A 25,709-nucleotide genomic window follows, 5' to 3' on the forward strand; every position below is an offset into this window, starting at 1 on the left:
AAAAATTTTTTAATTCAGTGAAATGCAACACGAATAATTTAAGGGTCTACTCTATGCTAAGAGCACCAGCGATATGCCAGACCTAGCTCAAATACTTCCTTTGGCCAAAACTGACCCTTCCCTCCTCTGAGCACCCCAGCTCAGTCAATCTCTCCTTCTCTCCTGTCACTTAAGCTATTCTACATCCTGCATTCTGCTTTCTAGCCATGTGACATTGAACAAGAAACTTGATTTCCACTGCCTCAGTGTCCTTACCTGCAAAATGAGCATAATAAAAGCATGCACTTCACAACTTTGTTGTTAAGTTCAAATCAGTTAATATGTGAATATAATTAGACCAGTGTATGCATACTGAAAGGGCTATAAACTTGTTTGTCGTTATTGCCATTATTAAATACTAATGTAGCTTTTCATCCATCGGATCGATTTCCCTCCAGAATGGTGCTTTTATATTGTTAATGTAAAGGAATCACCTGGGGATCTTATTAAAGTGCAGGTACAGATTTAATAGGTCTGAGGTGGTGCCTAAGAATCTGCATTTATAGCAAGTTCGCCGAACCTGCTGGTTCATCACATTGGGTGGTGCCCCCTTGGCCTGTGAACTGTGAATGATGAGAGAAGAGCAAAAACTGATAATAGATGTTTACAAACTTCTCAAGCAATTTGCCACAACATCCAAGTGCATAATCATTTTTATGGCCTTTTACAAAACTATCAGTTTGTAATGGATTGAAAATTATTTTTAAAAATGATCCTTCACCAAACTAATTTGAGAAGCAATCGTCTAGAAGATAGCATAAACTTAAAAGCATATACAAAGTCTTAGTAACATTTTATGCTTCCTCAGCAGCTAAAAGACCTTTGCACAAGATTAGTATTCAACAGATATTCTTGAATGCTGATGTGAATTAATTAAAATATAAGTGAATACAGCTCTGATTACCCATTTTCAAATTCTCCATGTGATGGTAAAGACAGAGTTCCAGGTAGCATCAACTTTAATGAAGTTCAGTTAGTAACCCCACAACTAAGCTTTTGTTTACATTTTATTATTAATGATACTTAAAAACTTATACATTAGAAATATAAGCACAGAATTCTTACCTGGTTCTCTCCTGTGAAATACTGTATTTGTATATGTGTAGAAATGCATGCCCATGTTCATAATAATTCTCTTTCAAATAACACTGGGATCTGAGGTGGAACAGAAAACACAGACACACATGTGTTAATATGAGGAAAAATGTCATATTTCATCATTGTTCTTTACTGTAGCCTCAGGTACAGTCACTATTTAACAGTCACATACACATCACTGTGGCATTTGGTGCTCAAAAAAGTGAAACGGAAAGGAAATACCTGTTCAAACAAAAGAAACATATTACTATATTGGGTGTGTGTGTGTGTGTGTGTGTGTGTGTGTGTGTGTGTGTGTAAGTCAACTAGTACTATGGTGTATTGAATGCCTCCATCTGCAGTGACAGTTTTAACATATGGCCACAAATAATATTCTAATATAAGAGATAGCATCCCAGAGTCAGGAATTTCATGAGAGCTTGTGTGTTTTATGATTTTCCTTTGCAGTTATGTCACCAGCTAGAAACAGTGTTGAGAGCATCAGGAAGAAGTTAGTTTTCTACTAAGCACTGGAGAAAAGATCTGAGATCTCTTACAAATTTGGTTTCCAATTTAAACTGATAGATGAATCAGGATACTTGGTCTCTGCTCCATGATCTCCTAGTGATTAATGACTTTACTAATGATTTCCAAAATAGCTATTCACATATATCCCTCATATGTGAAGAAGGAATCTTAGAATAAATGACATTATCAAATTAAACTTGTGGAGAATTGCTACTTACAAAAATTTACATTTGAGAAACATCACATCATCCAGCACCCCCCAGTCATGTCATGAATATTGTTTGTATCCCCTCAAAATGTAGTTTTCAAATTAAAGACTAACTTACCTCATGACATTTTTACTCTTCTTTCTTTATATTTGGAGTAGTTGTGGATCTGAAAGGAGGTTGGTGTGTCTGGAGGTAGTGAGTTGGCGCAGTTTGGCACAGGAGTTTCGAGATATGATCTGGGATGTGACTCTGCAAGGCTTGTGAGACCTATTAAGGAACCTAGAATTTATTCTGCAAGTAGGAAGTCACTCAATGATTCTGGAGTAAGGAAGATGGATGCCACGAGCAAATTAATCATTTTAAATGATCATCAGTAAAACTATTTCATGTGATACTGCAATGATGGATACATGATATTATGCATTTGGCAAAACCTGTAAAGCTTATAACACAGAGTGAGCCCTGATGTAAACTGTGGCTTTTAGTTAATAAAAATATATCAATATCAGTTCATCAATTGAAACAAATGTAGGTTGCCAATATAAGACATTAAATAATATATGAATCCATGGGGAGAAGTGGAGAAGGGAGTATGTCAGAACTCTCTGTACTCCTGTTCAATTTTTCTTTAAACCTGCAGCTGCTCTAAGAAAGTCTATTAAGAGGGGGGAAGAAAATCACTCTTGTTACTAGATGAGTAATGAATCGGGATCAATTAGTAAACCAGAACAGTACACTTTTTAAAATAGCTTCTTTCTGAAGAATTTTGCTATCAGAATATTGTTTTGGCATCAAAAATTCAAAGATTAGAACTATCTACCTTAGAGTAAGGATGAGGTAGTAAGAAAACAGAGGTATAGAGACTCCAGACATTAATCCAAACATATATGGCCAATTAATATTTGATAAAGGAGCCATGGACATACAATGGCAAAATGACAGTCTCTTCAACAGATGGTGCTGGCAAAACTGGACAGCTACATGTAAGAGAATGAAACTGGATCGCTGTCTAACCCCATACACAAAAGTAAACTCCAACTGGATCAAAGACCTGAATGTAAGTCATGAAACCATAAAACTCTTAGAAAAAAACATAGGCAAAAATCTCATGGACATAAACATGAGTGACTTCTTCATGAACATATCTCCCCAGGCAAGGGAAACAAAGGCAAAAATGAACAAGTGGGACCATGTCAAGCTAAAAAGCTTCTGTACAGCAAAGGACACCATCAATAGAACAAAAAGGTATCCTACAGTATGGGAGAACATATTCATAAATGACAGATCTGATAAAGGATTGACATCCAAAATATATAAAGAGTTCACACGCCTCAACAAACAAAAAGCAAATAATCCAATTAAAAAATGGGCAGAGGAGCTGAAAAGACAGTTCTCTAAAGAAGAAATCCAGATGGCCAACAGGCACATGAAAAGATGCTCCACATCACTAATCATCAGAGAAATGCAAATTAAAACCACAATGAGATATCACCTCACACCAGTAAGGATCACCATCATCAAAAAGACAAACAACAACAAATGTTGGCGAGGTTGTGGAGAAAGGGGAACCCTCCTACACTGCTGGTGGGAATGTAAACTAGTTCAACCATTATGGAAAGCAGTATGGAGGTTCCTCAGAATGCTCAAAATAGAAATACCATTTGACCCAGGAATTCCACTTCTAGGAATTTACCCTAAGAATGCAGCACTCCAGTTTGAAAAAGACAGATGCACACCTATGTTTATTGCTACACTGTTTACAATAGCCAAGATATGGAAGCAACCTAAGTGTCCATCAGTAGATGAATGGATAAAGAAGAGGTGGTACATATACACAATGGAATATTATGCAGCCATAAGAAAAAAACAGATCCTACCATTCGCAACAACATGGATGGAGCTAGAGGGTATTATGCTCAGTGAAATAAGCCAAGCGGAGAAGGACAAGTACCAAATGATTTCACTCATATGTGGAGTATAAGAACAAAGGAAAACTGAAGGAACAAAACAGTAGCAGAATCACAGAACCTAAGAATGGACTAACAGTTACCAAAGGGAAAGGAACTGGGGACGATGGGTGGGAAGGGAGGGATAAGGGTGGGGAAAAAGAAAGAGGGCATTACAATTAGCATGTATAGTGCATGGGGGGCATGGGGAGGGCTGTGCAACACAGAGAAGACAAGTAGTGGTTTTACAGCATCTTACTACGCAGATGGACAGTGACTGTGAAGGGGTATGTGGGGGGGACTTGGTGAAGGGGGGAACCTAGTAAACATAATGTTCTTTCTGTAATTGTAGATTAATGATACCAAAAAATATTTGAAATATGATGTCATGACTGACAAAAGATACTTTGATCAAGGTTAATGTGTAACTGTTGCATGTTGGAACTATTATTTCAGTTTTGCTGTTATATAAGCATAGTTATAATAAGATGGGAAAGTAGGTTAATATGTTGGTGTATAGTTAAGATTTCCTTAGACAAATTAAAAGAAATAAAGTGAATTGAAATATTGGAGGAAAAAAAAAAGAAAACAGAGGCAAAAACCAAATCATGTTGCCATGCAATGGAACATAATTTAGAAACTAAATCTGTGTATCTGAATTACCTACTAACATATTTTACATCTGCTTTTAAATTTGTGTTTGTTTCTATGTATATCAGATTTAAATTAATGTATGTAGAGAAAGTTAATATATATAATAGTATCTTCTAGGACCTAAAATCTTCCAGAGAAGTTTTATAAATATATTCAAAGGTAAGAATAAATAAAAAAGATAGTCTTTGGTAGTGAATGTATAAGGAAAGAAATTCATATTGACAATATTTTGAAGGAAGTTCTAATAACCTTGAACCACCTAAAAGTGGTCACATTAATACCAACATAACCAGAGGCAGAATTTATGTAGATGGCTTTATTTTCTAACCTAACAGTCTAGTAATTTGACAGAGAAATATGACTATCAAACAGAAATACACTGATGTGCTGCATTAACGTAACACCTAATGATTTTTCACTTCCAGAGAGTATTAAGAATAGCTTTCCATTTACATTGCAGGACCTGTCTGCTTATAACTTGCTTCTGATGATGAAAATGGGATTGATTTGGTCTTATTCTTTCCAGTTAAATAATTCTTGACTGTTAAGTTAAAAAAAAATAACTTACAAACTGTGGACAATTTCTGCATATTCTGACCTGAATGATCATCAAGACTTGATTTATCATTTGATGGAGGGTAGGGGCAAAGAACATCAAGTTCTAGTCTTGAAAACTCTCCCAATGGCAGCACTAAAATTGTCAAGTTATTAATCATACTAATGTCTTAATGAATTCTACTGAAACAGAATTAGAACTTCACACGTGTGCCATATTGCCAAATCAGGGGCATTCCTGAGAATGTTTGTAGTCTGGTGAGAATTTTGTCAGGGATTATTCATTCAAATCTCCTTATGAATTTTGTACTTGGTGCAAAACCCTGTGCTTTGCTACACTTTTGTTATCAAAAAAATAATGTTTCCATAAATTTGTAAAAAATAAAAAATACTTGTATTTTCCAAAAGCCTCTATACCTATTTTGTATGCACTAATGAGGGACTAATGACAAAGTTGTTGGGTTCTGATTCCCAGAAACTTCAACTCTGAAACCTGGGGTGACTTGGAAGATCACCAGGATTAAGTCTCTTCCCCAAGGTCACATGTCAACAGGCCCCAGCAAGGCCGTCTTGGGACTCCTAATCAGTCCAGTCATGCTTCCACCCAAGTTCTGCCTTATTACAGCTTTGAATGGATAAAGAAACTCAGGATTTCAGAAATAAAATCTTATAACTGAATTTAAGTCTGTATCTTATGAAGATAAAGAGCTTGACATGAGAATTGGAATCACTTATAGATAAAGATAAATCAGTATTTCTACCCAGAATATTTTAGGATAGTTAGGACTGATAATAAACAAAAAGTAATAATAAATTAAAATTATATATATATATTATATGTGTATTGTACATATGTGTGCGCACATGTATAGATACATAGATAAAAGTATTCTACTTATAATCAAGGATTTGCCATCTGTTTGAATAAAATAACTGTTTCCATATATGCTGGCATAAAAACTTAAAAGCCACCCTCATACTCTTAGGGACTTTACTGCCTTCATTGACCAAAAATCATAACTACAATAGAGCTGGCCCTATAGAACTGGTATACATCTTAAAAAGATAGTAATAGGATGAATTTCACCCAGAGAAGAAGATAGATATATATTTAGAGAGAGAGAGACAGACAGACAGGTTTACCTTAATAAATTAATCCTGATAGGAGAACTTAACTACAAATACAAGTACAGCTATATATATCCATCCCCATCCTCTTATTAGCATTTTCATCCTCCCAGGGCTAAAGAGGGGAACAAAATAGAAATCAGCCTCTACATCTATGACTTTGTCATTAAATTCCATGTTTCTGCATAACATCACCAATTTCACGACTTAGCACGTTTCTTTGGCTCCTGACGCAATCAGAATGGTGTAGACACAAGCAGTGGAAGTGAAGCAGAAGCAGGATGACATCACATCACTCCAGCTCCACCGTTACCTGACAGAAACAAAGCTGGATGCAGCCTCAGTGGACACAGAAAACTTTCCCAGTCACGAGTTATGCATGGACATCATCACGCTGATAATGCTTTCTAACAAATGATCCATCATTATAAACTTCGCGGCTCTTGAAGAGCGTGTCAAACCTCAGTCTCATAGTTTCATTGGTCATAATTTTGTCTTTCATTTCCTCCTCCTTTGTGTGAAATTTATCCTCTTATTATCTTTTAAAAATGTACACCAGTTTTATAGGGCCAGCACTATTTTAGTTGTGTTTTAAGTCAATGAAAGCAGTAAAGTCCCTAAGAGTATGGGGGTAGCTTTTAAGTTTTTATGTCACCATATATGGAAACAGCTATTTTATTCAAACAGATGGCAAATCCTTGATCATAAATAGGATACTTTTGAAATAGAGACCTACATGCTCATTCCAATTTTTTAGCAGTCTTAGACTTGACAAAGTATATGTTTATTAAGATCAGAATGATTACAATGTACTTATTCTACAACAGAGAAGCAAAAGATCTTTCAGCATCCCTAAAATCAGTCAGGGCATAGAGCATGCAGGGTTCTCTGTACCCTGGTGAAAGTACAGGGCTCTGGGTCTGCTGGGCTTAGCCAATGGCTGATGTGTAACTTGGCTTGATACTTCAACTCTGTAAGCCCCATTTTTTTAATCATATAGTGGAATTTTATAATACCTATTTTACAGAGTTATTGTGAATATTGCACCCAATATTTTATGTGAAAACATTCTGTAAACTGTAGACTATGTTATAAATATAATGTATTACTACCAAGCAGTGATTAACTGCTTTATAGTGGAGACACAGTTTTCCAAGGAATCATAGAAGTACACATTTTAATGATTTCTGAAAATGCCGATGAGATGAACATTTTTATATACATATTACTTCTACTTAAAAATTCTGAATCCATTTTAGTATAATTTGTGCAGTGTGACCTATTGGTAAAAGGTAAGTTTCATTTACATATATAAAGTATAACTTATTGACTTTGCCAATATGGTGATCAAAATCTAATTTAATTTTATGTTAAAAAAAATATATATATATATGGTATGTTAAGGCATATGATTAAAAGGTCGGGGCTATAAAGTGAATTTTGGTACAAATAATTTCAATCCATGAAGAATTATTCCCCAAAGGAGATTTATTAGGAATGAGGAATTGGCATGATATTCCCACAGAAATCATGTTAAAAATAAGAAAAGAAAGGAAGTATCTTAAGTGAGGCTACAGAAATCCTAGCTATACAATAATAGACCTGGAGTACTATGTATTTGCAGTAGAAATTGGCAGTGAATAATTATAAATCTTGTTACATCAAAATAAATTATTATTGTATGAGTCTTCCCCTAATGGAGGTGTGAGCGAGGTATGTATGGAAGCAGAACAGTAATTGTGGTGATTCGTTCTGTCTGGTAGTGGCCAGTCAAGCCTCTCAAGAACATAATGTTTTGTGCAGAGTTTGGAAGAACGACGAGGCATTTACTAAGTACAGAGGCAGGATCCTAGCATTCTGGCAAATGGGGCAGCACTTCAAAGGCTGGGGAGTGTAGAGCACCATGGTGCATTAGAGGAACAAGCAGCAATTTAGTTTACTGGAGCATAATGTTGCAGAGGTTTGGAGGGAAACTGAGAGATCTGAATGAAGATACCTCCAGAGTCAGATCCTAAAGACTGTAAATACCGAACCGATCTGATCATGCTGGGGTACGGAGCCACGGAATGATGCTGACCAGTGGATGGCTCCGTCAACCGTTCGAGGAAGACTTTGCTCACAGCAGTGCACTCTCAAGGCAGCTGGCTTTGTCATATCACTCCAGCATTGTTTTACTTTATATGTCAATGGGGAACTCTATTAGAGGACACAATACATTTATTTTCATACATTTAACTAAAAACGAGGAGCCAACGGGCTTACAAGAGGGATTAGTCCTGTGTTCCCCAAACTTCAGTTGTGTTTGTGAGAGCATCATGATTTTTCTTATCTCCAAATCATTTTTACTCTATTAAATATTTTTGATGGACTCATTTTTTTCACAGCTCCTAAAAGGAAAATTTATGTCCTCAAGCAATAATAGTATTGCAGGTTTATAGTATCTAAACTATATACTTTATACTATAGTTTATATACTATAGTAATACTATGTATTACTATAGTAATACTATATAGTAACTATGTATATGATACTATATATATATATATATATATATATATATATATATATATATATACTATAGTAATACTATATATTACTATAAACCCAACTGCCCATCTTAGTATCACCCTTTAAAAAACATGGGTCCATCTGATGCCATCATTTCACAGGTGAGGAATTGATGTGCAAGTAAATCAAATGAAGTGCCTAAGTCCGCTATGTGTGCCTACCATGTACCAAACATAAATACATACATACATACATGCAGTTCTAGGTGCTGGGGCAACAGCAGTGGCAAAACAAAATTCATGTCCTTGAGAACTTATATTCTAGTTGTAAATCCATCCACCCATAGGCAAAACACATAGGGGGCAAGGGCGAGCCAGCAAGCAAGAAAACAAACGAGAATCTTGACCTAAACCTCTCGACCTCCTACATCATGCAAACACCGACTCAAACGGATCCCATGCTTCCCAGTACAAGGCCAAACTAGAACATGCTTGGTGGGAGTGGGCACCATAGGGGAAGGGGAAAAACAGACCCATAAAGACATGGCATAATGCCAGGTGATGTGAAGGGCTGTGAGAAAAACAGAGAGAAGTCCAGAACAGAGAAGAGAGAATGGCACAGTGTGCCTTCAGATAGAGCTGTCAAGGACGGCCCCTCCAGGGTCCTGATGGTTGAGTGAGTTGCAGGATGTCCAAGGAGGGAGCTGTCCAGGTAGAAGAAACAGCAGGGCAAAGGCACCTTTTTGAGGAAAAGCCAAGACAAACTAGTGATGGTGCCATGAAAACCTGGTTCTTAGGACCACCACTCCCTCCCTGCTGCCCTGCCAGACAGACCCCCTTTTTCTATTACAGGGGTTGTCCAGTACGCACCAATTCTGGTCTGGCCGCCTGTTGTACTGGAATGCTGCCACAGAGACCATATGGCCCGCAAAGAGCCTGAATTATTCATCATCTGACCCCTTCCAGAAAATGTTTGCTAACCCCTATGCTGTATCATGCTCTTTTTGGTGGTGGTGCTGTGGACATCACAGAAAGAAATTCTGTGGACATCTTTATGACAATGAAATAGGCATTTTTTTCCATGTCAAAATCTACTTGTAGAAAATTAGATTTCATGTTTTAAAATTGAATGAGGTATCAGTGGAAACTTTTTAGTATATTCTATTAGAGTGTGATTTTTTTTTTCTTTAATGATGAATTGGTAGAATAAGGTAGTCTGCCAACTACATAAAGGTAAGAGGGAAGAATAACCACACTTAGCATTACACTTGTGGTTTGCTCTTGTTGGTATTCAAATAATATTCTCTCTACACTCCATCTGAAACAGGCTGGTGATACATCCTGTCAGGAGGTGCATCATTGGGTGATATGCAAGATTTTAAAAAGATCCATAGGGACAGTGTGGCCCAGAGTTACAAGTCTCTTTGGAACTAATTACTTTCCCAAATCAAAGGGTCCTAAAGATCATCTGTGACGTGTATAAAAGAGTTGCTGTTTTAACCTGGGGCTCCCTTTTCTCTTAAACAAAAGTACTCACAGTTCTGGTGACAGTATTTTTGGTTTTTGTGTGAAGTTCACAGATGGTGCCTCATATCTTGTCCCCATCAAATATTTCTCTCTTGAAAGGAAAATTAAGCCAAAGAAAAACAAAAATGTAAGACTAGAGAGAATAGGGTAAAAAAAAAAAAATACATACATGGGCAATATTTTAAAGTCTCAGTATGGAAGTGATTGAATCAAGATTTAAAGTAAGTCAGATGATGGGTTGAAGTAGGATCTAGTGAAGAAGGAAGTGGAGAAAGCTGAATTTTTAAAATATTCTCATAGTGGAACCAATTTATTTAGTCCCGCAGACGGTCCTGCGCCTCCTAGCTCAGTGTCTCTCTGGTGCACTAGCCTCCTTTCCCCTCCCAGACTCCTCTACTCTCTTTCTGCCCCACCTTCTCTTCTCTGACCCCTTCACTTCCCCTCTCTTGCCTTTAAACCCTGGAAAACGACCCCTGTATTTTATAGAACTTTCTTTTCAAATAGTCCCCCACTGAGCCCTCTCTCTTAACTGAATTCTTCCTAAGTCCCTTCCTGAACCACTGTTCCCCATGATTTCCAGTATCATAACATAGAACTGAACAGTTGGAAAAAAGAAAAGTGTCTGGCAATCTTTTGACCACATGAAATATAGTTTCATGACAAAATACATGGTTATAGGTAAAACTTTGGAAAATATGGAAAAGCAAAAAAAATAAGAATAAGATGGAAAAAATAAATATTATCCACAGTTTCCATGTTAATATATTATCTACTTACCATCTCTGTGTCTATTTAAAATATGTAATTATTCTTAATTCTATTTTATGCCCTGATTTTCTCATATAAGAACATGAAAATACATATTCCTCTATATATTTATAAAGTCTTCTGAAGCCTGATGGCCATCAAATGACATGAACCATAGTTTAATTAGCTTCCCATTGATGAACTTTTAATTTGTTTCCTATGTAGTTTTTCGATATTATAAATAATGCTGCAGTGAACATCTTTGTGGGCTCACATCTCTGTTGAATCCCTAAAAGTAAATGCATAGAAATGTTGCAGCTGCATAGTAGAAAGGTGTGCACTTTATTTGGGCCATCACTATGTAGCCACCACCTGTAAGAGACAGGCAAAGGGACGTCATGCCTGTCAGCTCAGTCTGATGTTTCATTTGCAGCTTGCTTATTGTAATGTCTTCTCAGCTGAAGGTCACTAAGGAGTTCTCTAGGGAGGCCTTGGTCAGTAAGAGACCAGCAGATGTGGGAGTTTGCGGGAGATCATTCCTGGAAAGAGCAGAGAGGCAAGGAAGGCTAAGGATCTAATCCAGGTTTGAAATCAGACATTCAGTTCACGCTGTGACTCTCAGTGGGTGTCCACATAACACAAAGTAGGGCACTTTGAGGGGAGGTTATGGGAAAATGAAGATCAAAGAGGTACTGCCCTCATGGATTTACAGCTTACAGAGTTGATCATGAGCACCACCTCTCAGCTCGGACTTCTGTCTATGGGAAGAGGTAAGCCCTTTGGAAATAGAGCGCTCATGTATTTACTTTTTAAAAAGCATTTTTGCCTTGTTGAAATTTGAGTTCTTTTCTCCCCCAATTTAGTCACTTGTCTAGGTAAGAATTAGCACTATCTAAAAATTTCACTCTTGGATGGTATTTGAAAGAACCCTTTTTGTATGAGCCAGAACCTGACCATTGGTCCACCCAGCTAAACACAGTCACAGTGTCACTGCCCTCAGTCTGCATCATATGCTGGGCTAGTCACAGCTCACATTTTTTAAATAAGCAAACGGGATTACAGGTTTCTAATCATACATTTGCCATTGCGGGGGAGGGGCCACAGGCTGAGCAGTGTGATCAGACAAGTTTTACTTTTATTGACATTTTAGAAGTTGTAGAAGGTCACTGGCAAACTCCAACTTAGTTCTGCTTAGGCTCACGTTCAGGGACCAAACTATTCTTTTGAAACGGCCAGAGTTTTTAGCAGTTCCTCTTTAAAAGAAATGCTATCAGTCCATTCTTTAGGCAGGAATGAACAATGCTGCTTGTGTGTTCAGACCACTCAGAGCATGAATACACTGTTTCTTTAGAAGGATTTGCTTTCTAAAGTTGAACTTTTCAGAACGCAGAACCCCTTATCACAGTTTCACAAGGCTTCTCTCTGAAAATGGAAAAAGGAAAGGGGGAAGAGCCTGTCAGGACTTGTGCCAGTTAAATCCGATCTCTCCGGGGATTTGTTTTTCTTCTGGCGTCAGATTAGATGTTCAAATCCAGCCCTGTTTGCGGGCTGCGAGGGAATGTCCATGGGATTCTAGTGCGGCTAATCCCGAAGCGGCACATTCCAAAGGGCTAATCTGCCCAAGTTCATTGCTTTACTTGAAACGTCTCTTGGGGGAAGAGCCGAGCCGGTGCCTTTTTTTCCAGTGGGCGGTCATAAGAGCATTATTAACGGGATGAGCAGCCCCAGACGCAGCAAAACGAAGGCCACAGAAGCTGCTCGCAGGACTTCCTGTGCCACCCAGAGTCAGTGCTCAGGTAAAAGGATTTCAGTTCCCTTTCCTCTCGGTCAGCTTCCCAATATTGGATCTAGGGACTTACAGGAAGACCAAAGGAATGGCCAGGGAGATGTTGAGGGAGAGCAAATCCAAAAATGAGCAGGCATTCGGTACCTCTGGGTCTTTGGTGTTTTGTCCTGATGGGGACAGAATATACATTTGAACCATGAGAGTCTCACAATGAGGGACGTAGTGAAATGTTGCTCGTCATTTGTTCCTGTAAAGTCAGTGGACTCTTTTTTCTAATCTTGTAATTGTTGGTCTGATTATCCTTCTGTTAAATGGTCCTGCTACAGGGTGGATTGCAATAGCACTTCCCAAGACTTCCTGGAGACAGATTGAATACTTACTGTGTGTGTGTACTTATAAAGCATTCCTGCCTAGAGAAGCTGATTCTGTGGCCAGTGGGGAGGAGATAGTAAGAGATGTCAAAGGAGTTTGGGGGAGTGGAATTTATAGCAGAGTCTTTGTGAAAAAGAGTTGAAACCTGCTTAAATGAAACCAGTTAATTTTGTTTTCTTTGAAAGGCTGTATTTACAGGGCTTTTTGTTTCTATCATTTGGGTGCTTTATTGGCTGTACATTTGACTTTCAAAGTTAGTACTTCTTTTATTCTTTGAAGGTAATTGTTATACTTTGTTCAAAATGTCCATGTTCTCATTTATGTTTTGGATAAGGTGTCCTTTAATTAATAGCCTTTGAAAAATACTTCCCTATTACACATCACACATGACTGATAATGCAGAAAAACAAGAAAGAAAGTAACCCTTCACAAACTCAGCAATGGTGATGGGACTGTTGTACCTTCAGAAAAGAAAGTACAAAAGTGATTTTTCGAAGGGCTGATGGGAGCCAACTCTTCTAAGAGTACATGAGACTTTCAAAGCATATTTAAAGAGAAAAGATTTTAGGACACACTGTCCATTGAAGTGTTTTTGCATTAGAAGAGAATTAAGGGTCAGTGAGAAACATGGCTTGTCAAAACTTTTTTATGCTTTCTAACAATGAGGACAGCCATTCTGAGCTGACTTACTTGGATGGGGAAGCCGTCACAGAGCAGTACAAAGCGTTTGAACAAAAGAAAAGGGAATTTGCTTGGGGAACAAGTTAAACCATGATTATACATCAAACTTGCCCTCTCCAAGAAGATAATTTTTAAAAATCTGATATCTATCCACATTGAATAAAAGCACGATAAAACAAAGCCCACAATAGAGCATAGTATATTATGCATGATATTTTGTAGAACCCCTAATTCATGTATTATACATGCATATTTTTCTATTATGTATTATACTTCTCAAAAAGGAGAGAATCCAATTCAATTTTGAATAATTAAAAGATTTTTTAAAATATTACACTTCTCCTTCCCCACCCAATTTTTTGTGCCTTTGCAAGGGAAAAGGGAAATGGTTAATCTGAATGGTTAATCTGTGAAGAAAAAGAAACTGATTTCAATCCCTTTGTTAACAATGAAGTAGGTTTTCACCTTTCAGAAGGTAATTCAGTTGCTAAACTGCACATAAGTCAAGTTACTTTATACATAATAACTAACAAGTTAGCAGTCCATATGTAATAATTTACACACTAGCTGAGTAAAACTTCCAGGGCCTTCCAAGTTGAAACTGGGATCCGTGAGTGAGAGAAATAATAAAATGGCCTTGAAAAGTCTAATCCATCTGTCATGGTCCCCGACTCTCAAGCTGGGAGTCCTGTAGTGATTACATTTCTTTGTTATAGCCATTATAATGATTCCCCCTTCTTTTACTTCTTTCTCACATGTTGGTATTTTCCTGATGTCCAGCCCCAATCCTTTATCCCAAGGACAGAGGAAGAACAGATAGCAGAGTGTTTATGACTCCATTCGTGGGGACTGGAAGGGAGCAATGAGGGGGCGGAAGGTGCAAGTATGAACTGGTTCTAAGATATGCCTCTAGATGTCCAACTCTGTCCAAATACCAAGGCACTCCCAGGCATGCCCAGATGGCACTACCCGGGAAGGGTGTTTAATGTCAATGAGAGCTAATTTGGAGAGGCAGTTTAGCAGAACGGGTAAGAGTGTGAACTCTGGAGTCAGACTGCTCAAGTTCTGGCTTTAAGACTTAATTGCTGCGTCTCTCTGCCTCAATTTCTACATTGGTAAAATGGATATAATAGCAGTCCTTCCCTTTGGGGCTCTTAGGAGGATCTGTGGAGATATGACATATATGGCACAATTCCAGGCACAGGATTGGCCCTTAATAAATGGCAGGCATTGTCCTGACCTATTGAGCCCCTACTAAGTGCCGAGTGCTTTCCCTGAGTCATCTGCTTTGATTAATGCAACTCTCCAAAGTAGCTAGAATGGTTCTCATGCTACAGAAAAGGCTCAGAGAAATTCAATAACTTTTCTATATACTGTGCTAGTGGGCACTCAGGCCTTCTGCAAGCGAATCATCCACAGGCACACAGTGACTAGGTGAGATCTGCTATGCAGTTTCATAGTACTCTCATCTGAACCTTCATCTGAACTTTTAGTACCAGAACTAATGCAAGTCTCATCCCTCTTCTTAAAGTAAAATGCTGCACCCAAATAATAATGATAACAACTCTGTGTGCCAGGTATTATTGTTCTGCCCATTGTACCAATGAGGAAAACCAAGGACCAAAGAAATGATGTGACTTTTATGCCACCAAGTCCCACTCACGCCGCTTTTTCTAACTGCAGACCTCACGCTCTGCCCTAACAGTGCAATCACTCTAACAGTGATTCTGCTGTGCTTGCCTTCTCTCGGGGAGGATTGACAAGTCCTCCCTGAAATTCCCAGATACCCCCTCAAAAGATCCTTCCAGATGCTAGCCAAAGAAAAAAGCAAAGTGCCCACTCCCTCTCCTCCTCCCTGAGGTGTAGGGAAGGTTGGTTTTAAATGTCCACTGAGGAATATTTTTACCATCTTTCTGCCAAGAGATGTTATCAATGAAAGTATTCAGGGCCCAGGAAAAATCACTGCCTATGAATAGTTTAACTTTCAGGCTTTTTACAAAGATAAAGGCTGGTTATCTACACTGCTAAATTCATTTTCTATTGCAAAGATGTAGCCACTAGCTTTTCCTACGTATTTGAGAAGGAAAATCTTTGGGAATAGACACTGGGGCTTTTTTCATGCCCAGCTGACAAGCAGACCTGCAGATTGTTTTACCTTTGTGGTGTGAGGGTGCAGAGGGCCACCAGGACCGGAGGATCTCTGAGGCAGGGCGGGAGCTCCTTTTCCAGTGGACAGTGCATAAGCATTCAGAAATTCAGTGACCTGACTGTGACCATGACTGAAACAGGGTGCAGTTCCCTTGTACCCCTCAAGCATCCCTCTGTATGCTGCTACTTTTAAAATCTGCTTTTCTGTGAGTATGAGACAACTACTGCCCTCAGCACACATGCTAGTGTAGACTCCATTGTGAGAGAAGAGGGAGATCTGAGATGCAGGGTTTGAGGGCGACCACACTTTAGCACAGATTATACAAACATTTGGGTCCTTGGCAGAGTCAGTATCAATTATGGCCAACAAATGGGGTCTTGTAACAGGTAACAACCAAGCACTGAGACAGGTCAAATAAATAGCTCAGTTGTGTTATGCTATTTAGTCCTGATGCTGAGTTACATGTTGTAACATTACAGGATGCTCTAGCAACTTCCATCTTAAATGCTATGAGAAGGAATCTTCTGAGTAGCTCACCAGATTTCATGGGAGATTCCTCTACTATTTCAATTGCTGGTAAAGAAAAGGGTAAAAGGGATGCAGGATGGGCATTCTGCTTTGAAACAAAGATGGTACCATTTGCTGGAACTGCCTTTATCCTCCTGGGAATCCAATCTCAGTGGCCAGACTTCTGGGTGGACAGTCCCAACAAATGCCTGTTCTAAGAAGCTGTATCTGTTGTGCTTAAAGGCATGTGGGACACACACATGCACACACACACACTCACAAAAGAGGTGCACTCTTCCTTCCTTCCAAAGGCATTACCTGTGAAATTTTGGACTGTGATGAAAACATTAATCTCTCTTATATTTCCATTTCCTTTTTTCCCTCTGTATTTAAGCACTGCTAATTTGGATTTTAGAAAAAGTGTGGTGATGGATTAGAGCTCCTGAGTTACAGAATTCCCTCACCATTTTTCTTTCCTTCTACAGGGAAAAATCTAATTGAAGTGTCAGCCATGAAAATGTTATACTTATTTAAATATATTTCTCACCACCACTGAATGCTTGTTGTCTACAACCTTACAGACATGCTGCACTCCGTTTTTCATTTCCTCTTTATTTAAAGAGCACTATTTAGCACTGTTTTCCTGGCCTTCAAAAATCATTATGGATTTGTATATGGTTCCATTATTAACATTTTTTTTCATTATGGCTATTTCCTTTAACTCTCAATATTATAATAGCAAATAACCTAATCAGCATGTTCTAGGAGTAATAGATTATGTTATATGCAGTGTTTATGTGTAAAGTAACCATGATTTCAGTTCAGTTTGTGAGATACTAGTCAATTATGTGATTATGAAATTTTGCTTCCTAGTAAAAAATTCTTGAAAGTTATGTTTACCTTTCCTTTTTTTTTTTCTTTATTTTTCAGGCTCAGAAATCCTGGATAGAAAGAGCATTTTATAAAAGAGAATGTGTTCACATCATCCCCAGCACCAAAGACCCCCATAGGTAATCTCCTGTTTCTCTAATGCAGTGAGAATATGAAGTAGCAATTAGGGGAACAAAATTACAATAGCAATCACTATCCATTGCAAGGGAGCTAGTATTGAATTAAAGATCTTTTTTTTTCTTTATTGTTGTTGGACATCTTTGAAGCAATCTTATATATATATATACCACATAATAGGTCTTGCCTGCAGTTAATTCTCTAAAACCCTGTACAGAATGACAGATACACTGTCAGGGAAGGAATTAATCTCTGTCTCTAAAAATAGGTCATATGTATTTTTAATATGGTTACTGGTTTTCCCTTTTAAACATTTCATCAAAATGCTGTTTGTACCAGCATGCTCTGCTATAGTAAAAAAGAGATTTTTAAATTTAAAAAACTCCTAGCAGTTCACTAATTAGACCACAGACCTTTGGATTCCTATCCAAGCACATTTTCATATCCTCCCTACTTTCCTGGTCTTACCTTAAGGATCAAGAGTATATAGAAGGTGGGAAGCACTTGGGGTAAAGTAACATACAAATGTCTCAAAATGCCTTTATGAAAAGAAACTATATTAAGGCAGTTTAAAATATAGACCATAGATTCTATATGGACTAGACTATCTAGGGTCATCTGGAGTAGCTGTGTAACCTTGAGCAGACTACCTAACCTTCAAAACTACAACATTTTACCCACAAATGAATGCCCACATTGTTAGTATTTAGTAAGTGATAACTGTGTATCAGTATTATCACTAATAGTCATAATAGTGGTAGGAGTAAAGTATGAAGGACATTTTCATGATGTAAGGAGAGAATTTTGTTTTTGAACACCTTGTGAATAATTATTTCATTGTTTCTTAAAGAGCATGTAAGCTGCAGATTTTTCTTCTCAAAATTAGGTATTTGACAGTGAATGTCAACTGGGGAAAGACAAGTTGGGTTGTGACTCACATATGAGTGAGATTCCTTATTTAAATGTGCACGTTAAAATTCTGCCCTCAAAGCTGTTCAGTGTCCTTCGTGCAAGGTTTGGTGGATGGGGGAGTGAGAAGCAGAAAACTCTCAGGGCTTTTTGTTCTTAGGTCCCAATCCTGAACAATACGCCCATGTGAAAGGCGTGCGTGGGGAACGCCGGGAGGCATGTTATGGCAGATCCAGCCAACAGAGAGGGAGGAGGGGGCAGGGAAGAAACGACAGCTGTGCCGAGTAGCTCCTGAGATCCCCACCTGCCGGGTGCAGCCACACTGTGGACTCCACTTGATGACTGACTGGCTGCCTTGCTCTGGTCTGTGTTCTCCAGCAGGCTGCCCTGCTGTATTCCAACGGTGACTAATTCAGGGGGTTCACTTTGAGCTCTTCTGTTACAGGTGTTGCTGCGGGCGTCTAATAGGCCAGCATGTTGGCCTCACTCCCAGTATCTCCGTTCTTCAGAATGAGAAAAATGAAAGTCGCCTCTTGCGAAATGACCTCCAGTCCGAGAAGTGGTCCATCAGCAAGCACACGCAGCTCAGCCCGACGGATGCTTTTGGGACCCTTGAGTTCCAAGGAGGCGGTCATTCCAACAAAGCCATGGTAATCAGAAACCCATTCTGTGGTTCCCACATTCGGTCTCCAGCTCGGCCAAGGAGTAGGAGAGCTGGACACTTAGTCGTTGGGCCTAATCCCAACTCTGCCAGTTCTTGGCTGGGTGCCCTGCTCAAATTTATTTGCCCCTGTGCATCTCTGCTCTGGCTCTAATAAAATGGGAGAAAGAAAACCTTCCTCCCAGGGTTTTTTAAATAATTACTATGAGATCAGACACAGTAACTATTGTTATTATTAATAATAGCAAGTAGCTTTCTGTAATTAACTACTGTTTACTATATTCCTTTCTGGGTCACATCCATTAAGACATGTTTTTCTAACTCCTTTGGTAAAAAAATATCTTACTTTTGACTCTCTGTTTCATCTGATTGGTAACTAGCATTTCTCCCAGCTCAAGGTAGAAATGATCATCTGAGAATGTTTCCTTTCCTGGCTAACAGAGATCTTGCCATCCAAATTGAATGCTTTTTCTCTAGGTATCTGTGCATCTGTGTCTAATAATGTTCTCAATAGACGAGCTCCATATGAAAAGCAATTTCTGGTTTTTTTTGGAAAGGAGGCTTTAGGAAATATACAAATTTTACTTCTAAGAGTTGTTGCTTCTAAATTTCAGCTTTCATCCTGGACTTCTCCCTACATGGCTGGCAGATTTGGCCAGGAGAAAAGTATACCACATGTTTTGGAAATGCTAGAAATACTGTATTCCAACAAGTTTGCTTCTAAGTGTTAGAAGAGCAACAGAGAGTTAGTTGAGGGTGGAGCGGTTGGAGGTGGCTGTTCTCGGGCATGCCACGAAGTTTTCTGAGTTTGGAGAGGAAGTTTTGCTTAGAGAAGCTAATGAAAAATGAAAGGGAAGTCACTTCACACCACTTACAGTCTAAAAATGTGCAGTGAGCCACCTCTCTCGCCTCTTTCCTCTCTCCTTTCTTCTGCCATCCCCCCACCCAGAGTACTTTCTTCACCAAGAATGGCTGACTGAGCTATTCTCACAGTACTTTCACAGAAAAATCAATTCTGAGCTATATAGTAAATTAAAACCAATTTTGAGCAGTATATTAGAAAGAAAAGAATGCTATGTGCAAAACCTCCAGCAAGGCCTGGAAAAACAAAACACATGTTAGTTAGTCTTGGCCTGTAGAGAACCAAGGGAAATGGGGATCTGATGGCTCCTCATCCATCCTCATTAAGGGATGTACCCGCCCCTTCAAGGTCATTAAGGGTCGGCAGCTCAGCCCAGTTCCCCATTCACAGCATGGGATTGAACCATATACCATGTGGATCCTCTGGCACCATGCATTAATTAAAAGCCATACAAGCTCACCCTCTACTAAAATGTTACAGGGCACCCCGACCCTGACCCTCCCTTTGCCTGCAGATGAAGAAGTGGCCGGTCCACAATAATCAGTAGAGAGGAACACTTAGTGACCTCATGGGCTGCCTGAATGGAGCCCGCGAGCATCCTGCCCTAGTTCACACAGCTAATATGTGATGTATGTACATTATGATATTTAACAGTAGAGAAAAAATTCTGAGCTATATAGTAAATTAAAACCTGAAGAGGCAGATAAAGGTTTCACTCTGCTCCAGAAGACAGAAGAGTGAACACGTGGACATTGAGCTTTGACAGCCCTCCACAGCCCCACAGCCCCACCGCGCTCTATCAAATCCAGAGCCATCTGTGGGAAATCAGGTCAGGCAAGGTCAGCTACGTGATTTGTGGGACACAGTGTGAAATGAAAATGTAGGTCCTTGGCAGGAGCAGGGAAGTCAGTCCCCCTTCCCGTGGCTGACAGCCCCAACTTGCAGTGGACAGACAACCCCCAAGGGACTGCCATCTGCACCCTGGGACATGCTTGGGACCCGGTGTGGATGAGACTTCCCACCAAGTCACCCATGGAACACTCCATGGCACTGCCAGCCCAAAGCAGGGACAGCTACTGCCCTGCTCTGAAATGTTACAGGGCACACACCTGACCCTGGCCCTCCCTCTGCTTGCCCCCATGCCCCAGCCAGGGGTGGAGGGTGATGATGAAATGCAGCCCAGTCACCACCCCAGGCAGGGCTGGGGAAGGGAGGTGAGGCTGACCAGGACACCAGAGAGGGCGAGCAGGGGAGTGGGATCTGATCCTGTCCAGGCAGCAGGAGGTGAGACACAGGGCCGTGGGCCACTTGAGGGCTGTGGCTCCAAGCCCCCTTCATGTGCCCCACTGTCCCTTCAGACTTCACTTTCCAAACACCTTACAAATGTAAGGATAAAGTTGTTAAGAATTTCAGGATGGCAGTGTATTTAGTGCGGGACATTAAACCCTGGGCTCTGCCCTCTGGCGCCATGTGGCCATGCCAGTCGCGTGCCCGTGAATCCAACACCGCCCTCAGGGCTTGCCTGCCATGTGGTCTCAGTGCTTCACTAGGAGGGGAGTCCCTCTTTCCGAGTCTAATCGGCCAAATGGGGACCAGTTTTCCTTTTTATTACAACCGAATATTGAAAAAGTGGGAGTCCCCACACTTCATCCAGACGCCATGAGCCCTTGGTCCACTTTGAATACTTGCCCTCAAAAATTCTGACTCTCCTGTCTAGACAGAGGGGTAGAATTGTCGTAGGCCAGGTGTCTGTTTTATCAGGTGGAATGATCATTCTGGACCAACCTGAGCTTTCTTTACCCCTTGTCCCCTTAACAAACTGGCCCACATTCTGGACAAAGGCAAAAATCAGCAACTTCTGTCTACTAAAAAGTGCCAGTCCTCTGACAGGGAAGGTGTGGTTAAATATTTTCCAGGACTGAAATGAAACAGGTCAACTGACTTAATATGTCTCTGGTCATCAACTCCTGACAAGAATATTTGTAAGTTGAAATAATTTTTGGCAAAGTGATTAAAAAACTCTAGAGGGCAGATTAACTTTGACCTTCATTAATTTTTTTTTAAGTTAGCTGTAACATTAACTTTTCCCTTCAAGACAGTCTGAGATGAAGTGCTTGGGTCTTCCAAATGCCAGTGTGATCTGGACACAATGTGAGGCAGAATCCGCCAGAGTTTGGTAGAAGGTACAATTGAGGAAGAGAATCATTATTAAAATGTGGTGGTGGGCTACATGGGAACCGTATCTGCCCAGGAGCATTTTGTGTCTGTGTAACCAGAGAGACAGTGCAGCATGATGCCACAGACTTTGGTCACCAGAGGCACTTGAGGGTCAGGGTACTGGGTCTCTGTTTGGGGGCTCAGAATACCTAGCGGGGCTACCGCAAAGGCCCATGTCCAGGCATCACTCCCAGAGAACCTTCTCTCCAATAAAGGGGGCTTTTTTGGAAAGGAAAACTTTGTGGCATGCCTGAGAACAGCCACCTCTAACTGCTCCACCCTCAACTAACTCTCTCTTGCTCTTCATCAAGGTAGAAATGATCATCTGAGAGTGTTTCCTTCCCTGGCTAACAGAGATCTTGCCATCCAAATTGAGTGCTTTTCCTCTAGACATCTGTGCATCTGTGTCCAATAATGTTCTCAATAGACGAGCTCCCTATGAAAAGCAATTTCTTTTTTTGTTTGTTTGTTTTTTTTTTTAGAAAGGAGGCTTTAGGAAATATACAAATTTTACTTCTGAGAGTTGTTGCTTCTAAATTTCAGCTTTCATCATGGACTTTAAAAATTAGCCAGGTTAAAAAAAAAAATTAGCCAGGTTATTCTATTGTTCGGCTAGGCTTTTAAAAATCCTAGACAACACCAATCTCTCTACCTTTTTTATAGATGCAGCTACCTGAGCTCAGAAAAGGCACATTATTTTCTGGGTGTCACCCCATTATTTAACATATGGATAGTTCTTGAAACCTGGCTGCTTAGGACTCCCCATCATTCTGTTTCTTCTGTTGCCCGTGCCTGGTACAGACTCTAGTAGATGTTTTGAAAGGAAATGAATTACTATGATGTTTCTAACTTTTCTATAAAGGTTTTGGAAACCTTGTAGTAGAATTTTAAAATCACTGTTATTTGATGAGGTTCATTAAACTCAAAAGCGATGAGCAGGAAGAGGTCTTTGTAAACTTATATCCTAGGTCAGAAGAACCATTTTCTGAGCCCTTTTTAGTACTTTGTGACATTCTGTTCTCACTTCCCATGCTTGATAAACCCCAGTAAATAGCAGTGAAACCAGCATCTCTCTGTACTTGATAGAGAGAAATAGTGACACAGGAAGGAGACATTCAAAGCTGACAAGTGGTGAAGGATTCTCACTTCCTCCTCAGCTATACTAGACCACATCCGAACACATGCATGCCCCCTAGGTGCCACTCCTGGGCTTTCTGAGGACCTGGCAATTCATCCAGATGCCTCACAGAAGTCAGGACATGAGGAGCAAGGTAGAAGATACTGATATTCTAAAGCTCTGGTTTAGACATTGTCTTACCAGACTGCGTTCCAAATAATTTTTAAAATAGACTGAGAAAGCAATAATAATATGGCCCGGCAGTAGATACTAGGGCCTTTCTTAAAGACCCTTCTTTATCTGGGGCTAAGGTTGTAAGTTATTTAGAAAAGGAAACAGTGCTGGGCTTGATGAGACAGAGTCTTATTTACTTCCTAATCATCTCTTCCAATTAATATTGAGCTGACTTGTGAACCAGATAAGTACAACCTAATTAAGAATATGTATGTAAACCTCTCAAGTCACCCACATAATTCTCTTCAGGTTTTTCCCTTGCTATTTATTCTGTTTATTGGATGAGGTTGAGCCCCTTATTACAGTTTTCATATCATTTAGATAATTATTCCTATGCTTCATGTTCACACTTAAAGCTCTCACTGTTGAGTCTGCCAGGATGAAAGAAAGCCTTACTCTCTGAGTGTTACAGGTGTGGGAGTGACAGGGAGTAGGGGGGGTTGAGGGGGAGATGTTGAGGGGGTTGGAAGCTGCCCACAGCATGGCATTTACAACCTTTTACTCTTAAAATGCTTTGGGATTAAATTTGATTTTTTTTTAACTGTCTCTCTTTGCATTATGCAAATTTGATCTGGGAATAATCATTGACTGACACACAGCAAATACAAAATTAAATAAATCCCGCTTTACAGAACAAAATAGCTGATCACTAGACTGTGGCTCACTAAGCAACTTTCCATAAGCATACATTTAAGAGGTTTTGTAATTGCTTCATTGATTTCCATTTGCCACCCGGCGATCTTTAGGCCATTCAATTGGCAGTACTTTTGAAAGGCCATTCTGAAACTGGAAACAAAATTAGAATTTATCCCATAAACCTCAGATCCCAATCGTAGACCTACAAGAAAGGAAGAGCCAACCGTCCTCCAAAAAACTCATCTTGCCTCTAGAAAATTCCCATTTCCTTGCCTTTAGAAAATGTTACACTAAACAATTATGCAGAAAATTCATAGAACTCCCTCTGTGACCTGTTCATGTGCTCAGTGAAGTTTTATATTTGTAAACCTTCAGCTCTGGCTTATCAGAAGCCATCCCCTGGGAGTACCAGGCATTTAACACTGAGGAATCACGAGAACAGTGTGCAGTAAATTGTAATGGCATTTTCACTTCCAGGGTTTTGTGAATCATCAAACGGGGAACCCAAGTGCCTCACATCTGCATTCCAAATATTTTCTTTCTAGGGAACTTCTACATACGTTAAACCATCAGAGGCATAAATCTCTCTGCAAAACAGAAGTTTCCATGGACTTGAAAGCTGGTATCAGCAAAATTGTCTTAGCTGTCCAATGCAACATATTCTCCTTGGCCACAGCTTGAATTAAAAGTACTCATTTAAAATGTGGCTACAAAGATTTAGAAAATGAACTGATGCTTGTCCCATTTCTCAACAGAAAGGGAAATGGGGGCAAATTTCCTAGTATTGGCTGGTAAGAAAGGCATTAAAAATACTGTCCACATTGATTTAGCAATATTAATTCCATTACTCAAAACATTTACTACTTATAAATACCAAGTGATTATTTTCAAGAATTAAAGATGGCTTTGCAGTGGTAGGAAGAGGGTCTGGCATTTACATTTCCAAGAGCATAGCCAGATGTATTGTTCTATGTTTCTTTTACCTTTTCATTTAAAAAGCTGGGCAAAGTTATATGGGTAAAATGTATGGCTAAAGAGGTGACTGACTAATTAGCAGAGCCAGATTGCTCTACAAAAGCTCAAGGTCAGAATACCAAAGGAAGATTTTTATTATTTCTTAATGAAAGAGCCCCAGCCCATTCAGATAGTAATGGCTGCTTCCCCCTTTCCAGCTTTTGCACAGCCTGGGTGTTATAAAGGGGAAAGGATACTTGCTGTCTGGTTTATGACACCCCTTGTGATCTACAAGTTTGGTGCAGAGTAGGGCCATAGGAAGGTTGAACCGTGCTTTGATGAGTAGTAACATTGTTAATGATGAAGCAGTCAGAGTGGCTTTAGAAAAAACTGCAGTCAAGTCACCTGCTTAACAAAAAGACCTTTAGTCCCAGGTAGAACAAAAGCTCACGAATTCTAATTTTGGAAGCCCTCTGCTGTTTGGACAAGGGAAGATCTCTAGTTGTCTATTATAGCTTCACTTACAAAATTTCATTTATAAGTTTGTGGTTTGGAACTCAAAATAGTGTTCCTGTGAAAATCATGCTGTGCACCTGAGAATGAATCAAATAGTACAATTTCAACTCAGACAAACCTCTACTTTATACTATTTTATACTGATATTTTATTCTTGAGATGCTGTTCAGAATGTCATTAGC

The 25,709-nt window shown here is 39.5% G+C and overlaps 1 protein-coding gene across 1 annotated transcript in view; it reads left to right on the top strand.

Moving 5' to 3' along the window:
- TRPM3 (transient receptor potential cation channel subfamily M member 3) overlaps positions 1 to 25,709 on the top strand; it is a 481,810-nt gene that overhangs the window by 219,194 nt on the left and 236,907 nt on the right. The window contains 2 exon segments of the mRNA XM_036893415.2: positions 17,344 to 17,423; positions 18,776 to 18,980. Of these exon segments, the coding sequence (XP_036749310.1) occupies positions 17,344 to 17,423; positions 18,776 to 18,980 (285 nt within the window).

The sequence above is a fragment of the Manis pentadactyla genome, chromosome 3 (assembly GCF_030020395.1).
Source record: "Manis pentadactyla isolate mManPen7 chromosome 3, mManPen7.hap1, whole genome shotgun sequence".
NCBI lineage: Eukaryota > Metazoa > Chordata > Mammalia > Pholidota > Manidae > Manis > Manis pentadactyla.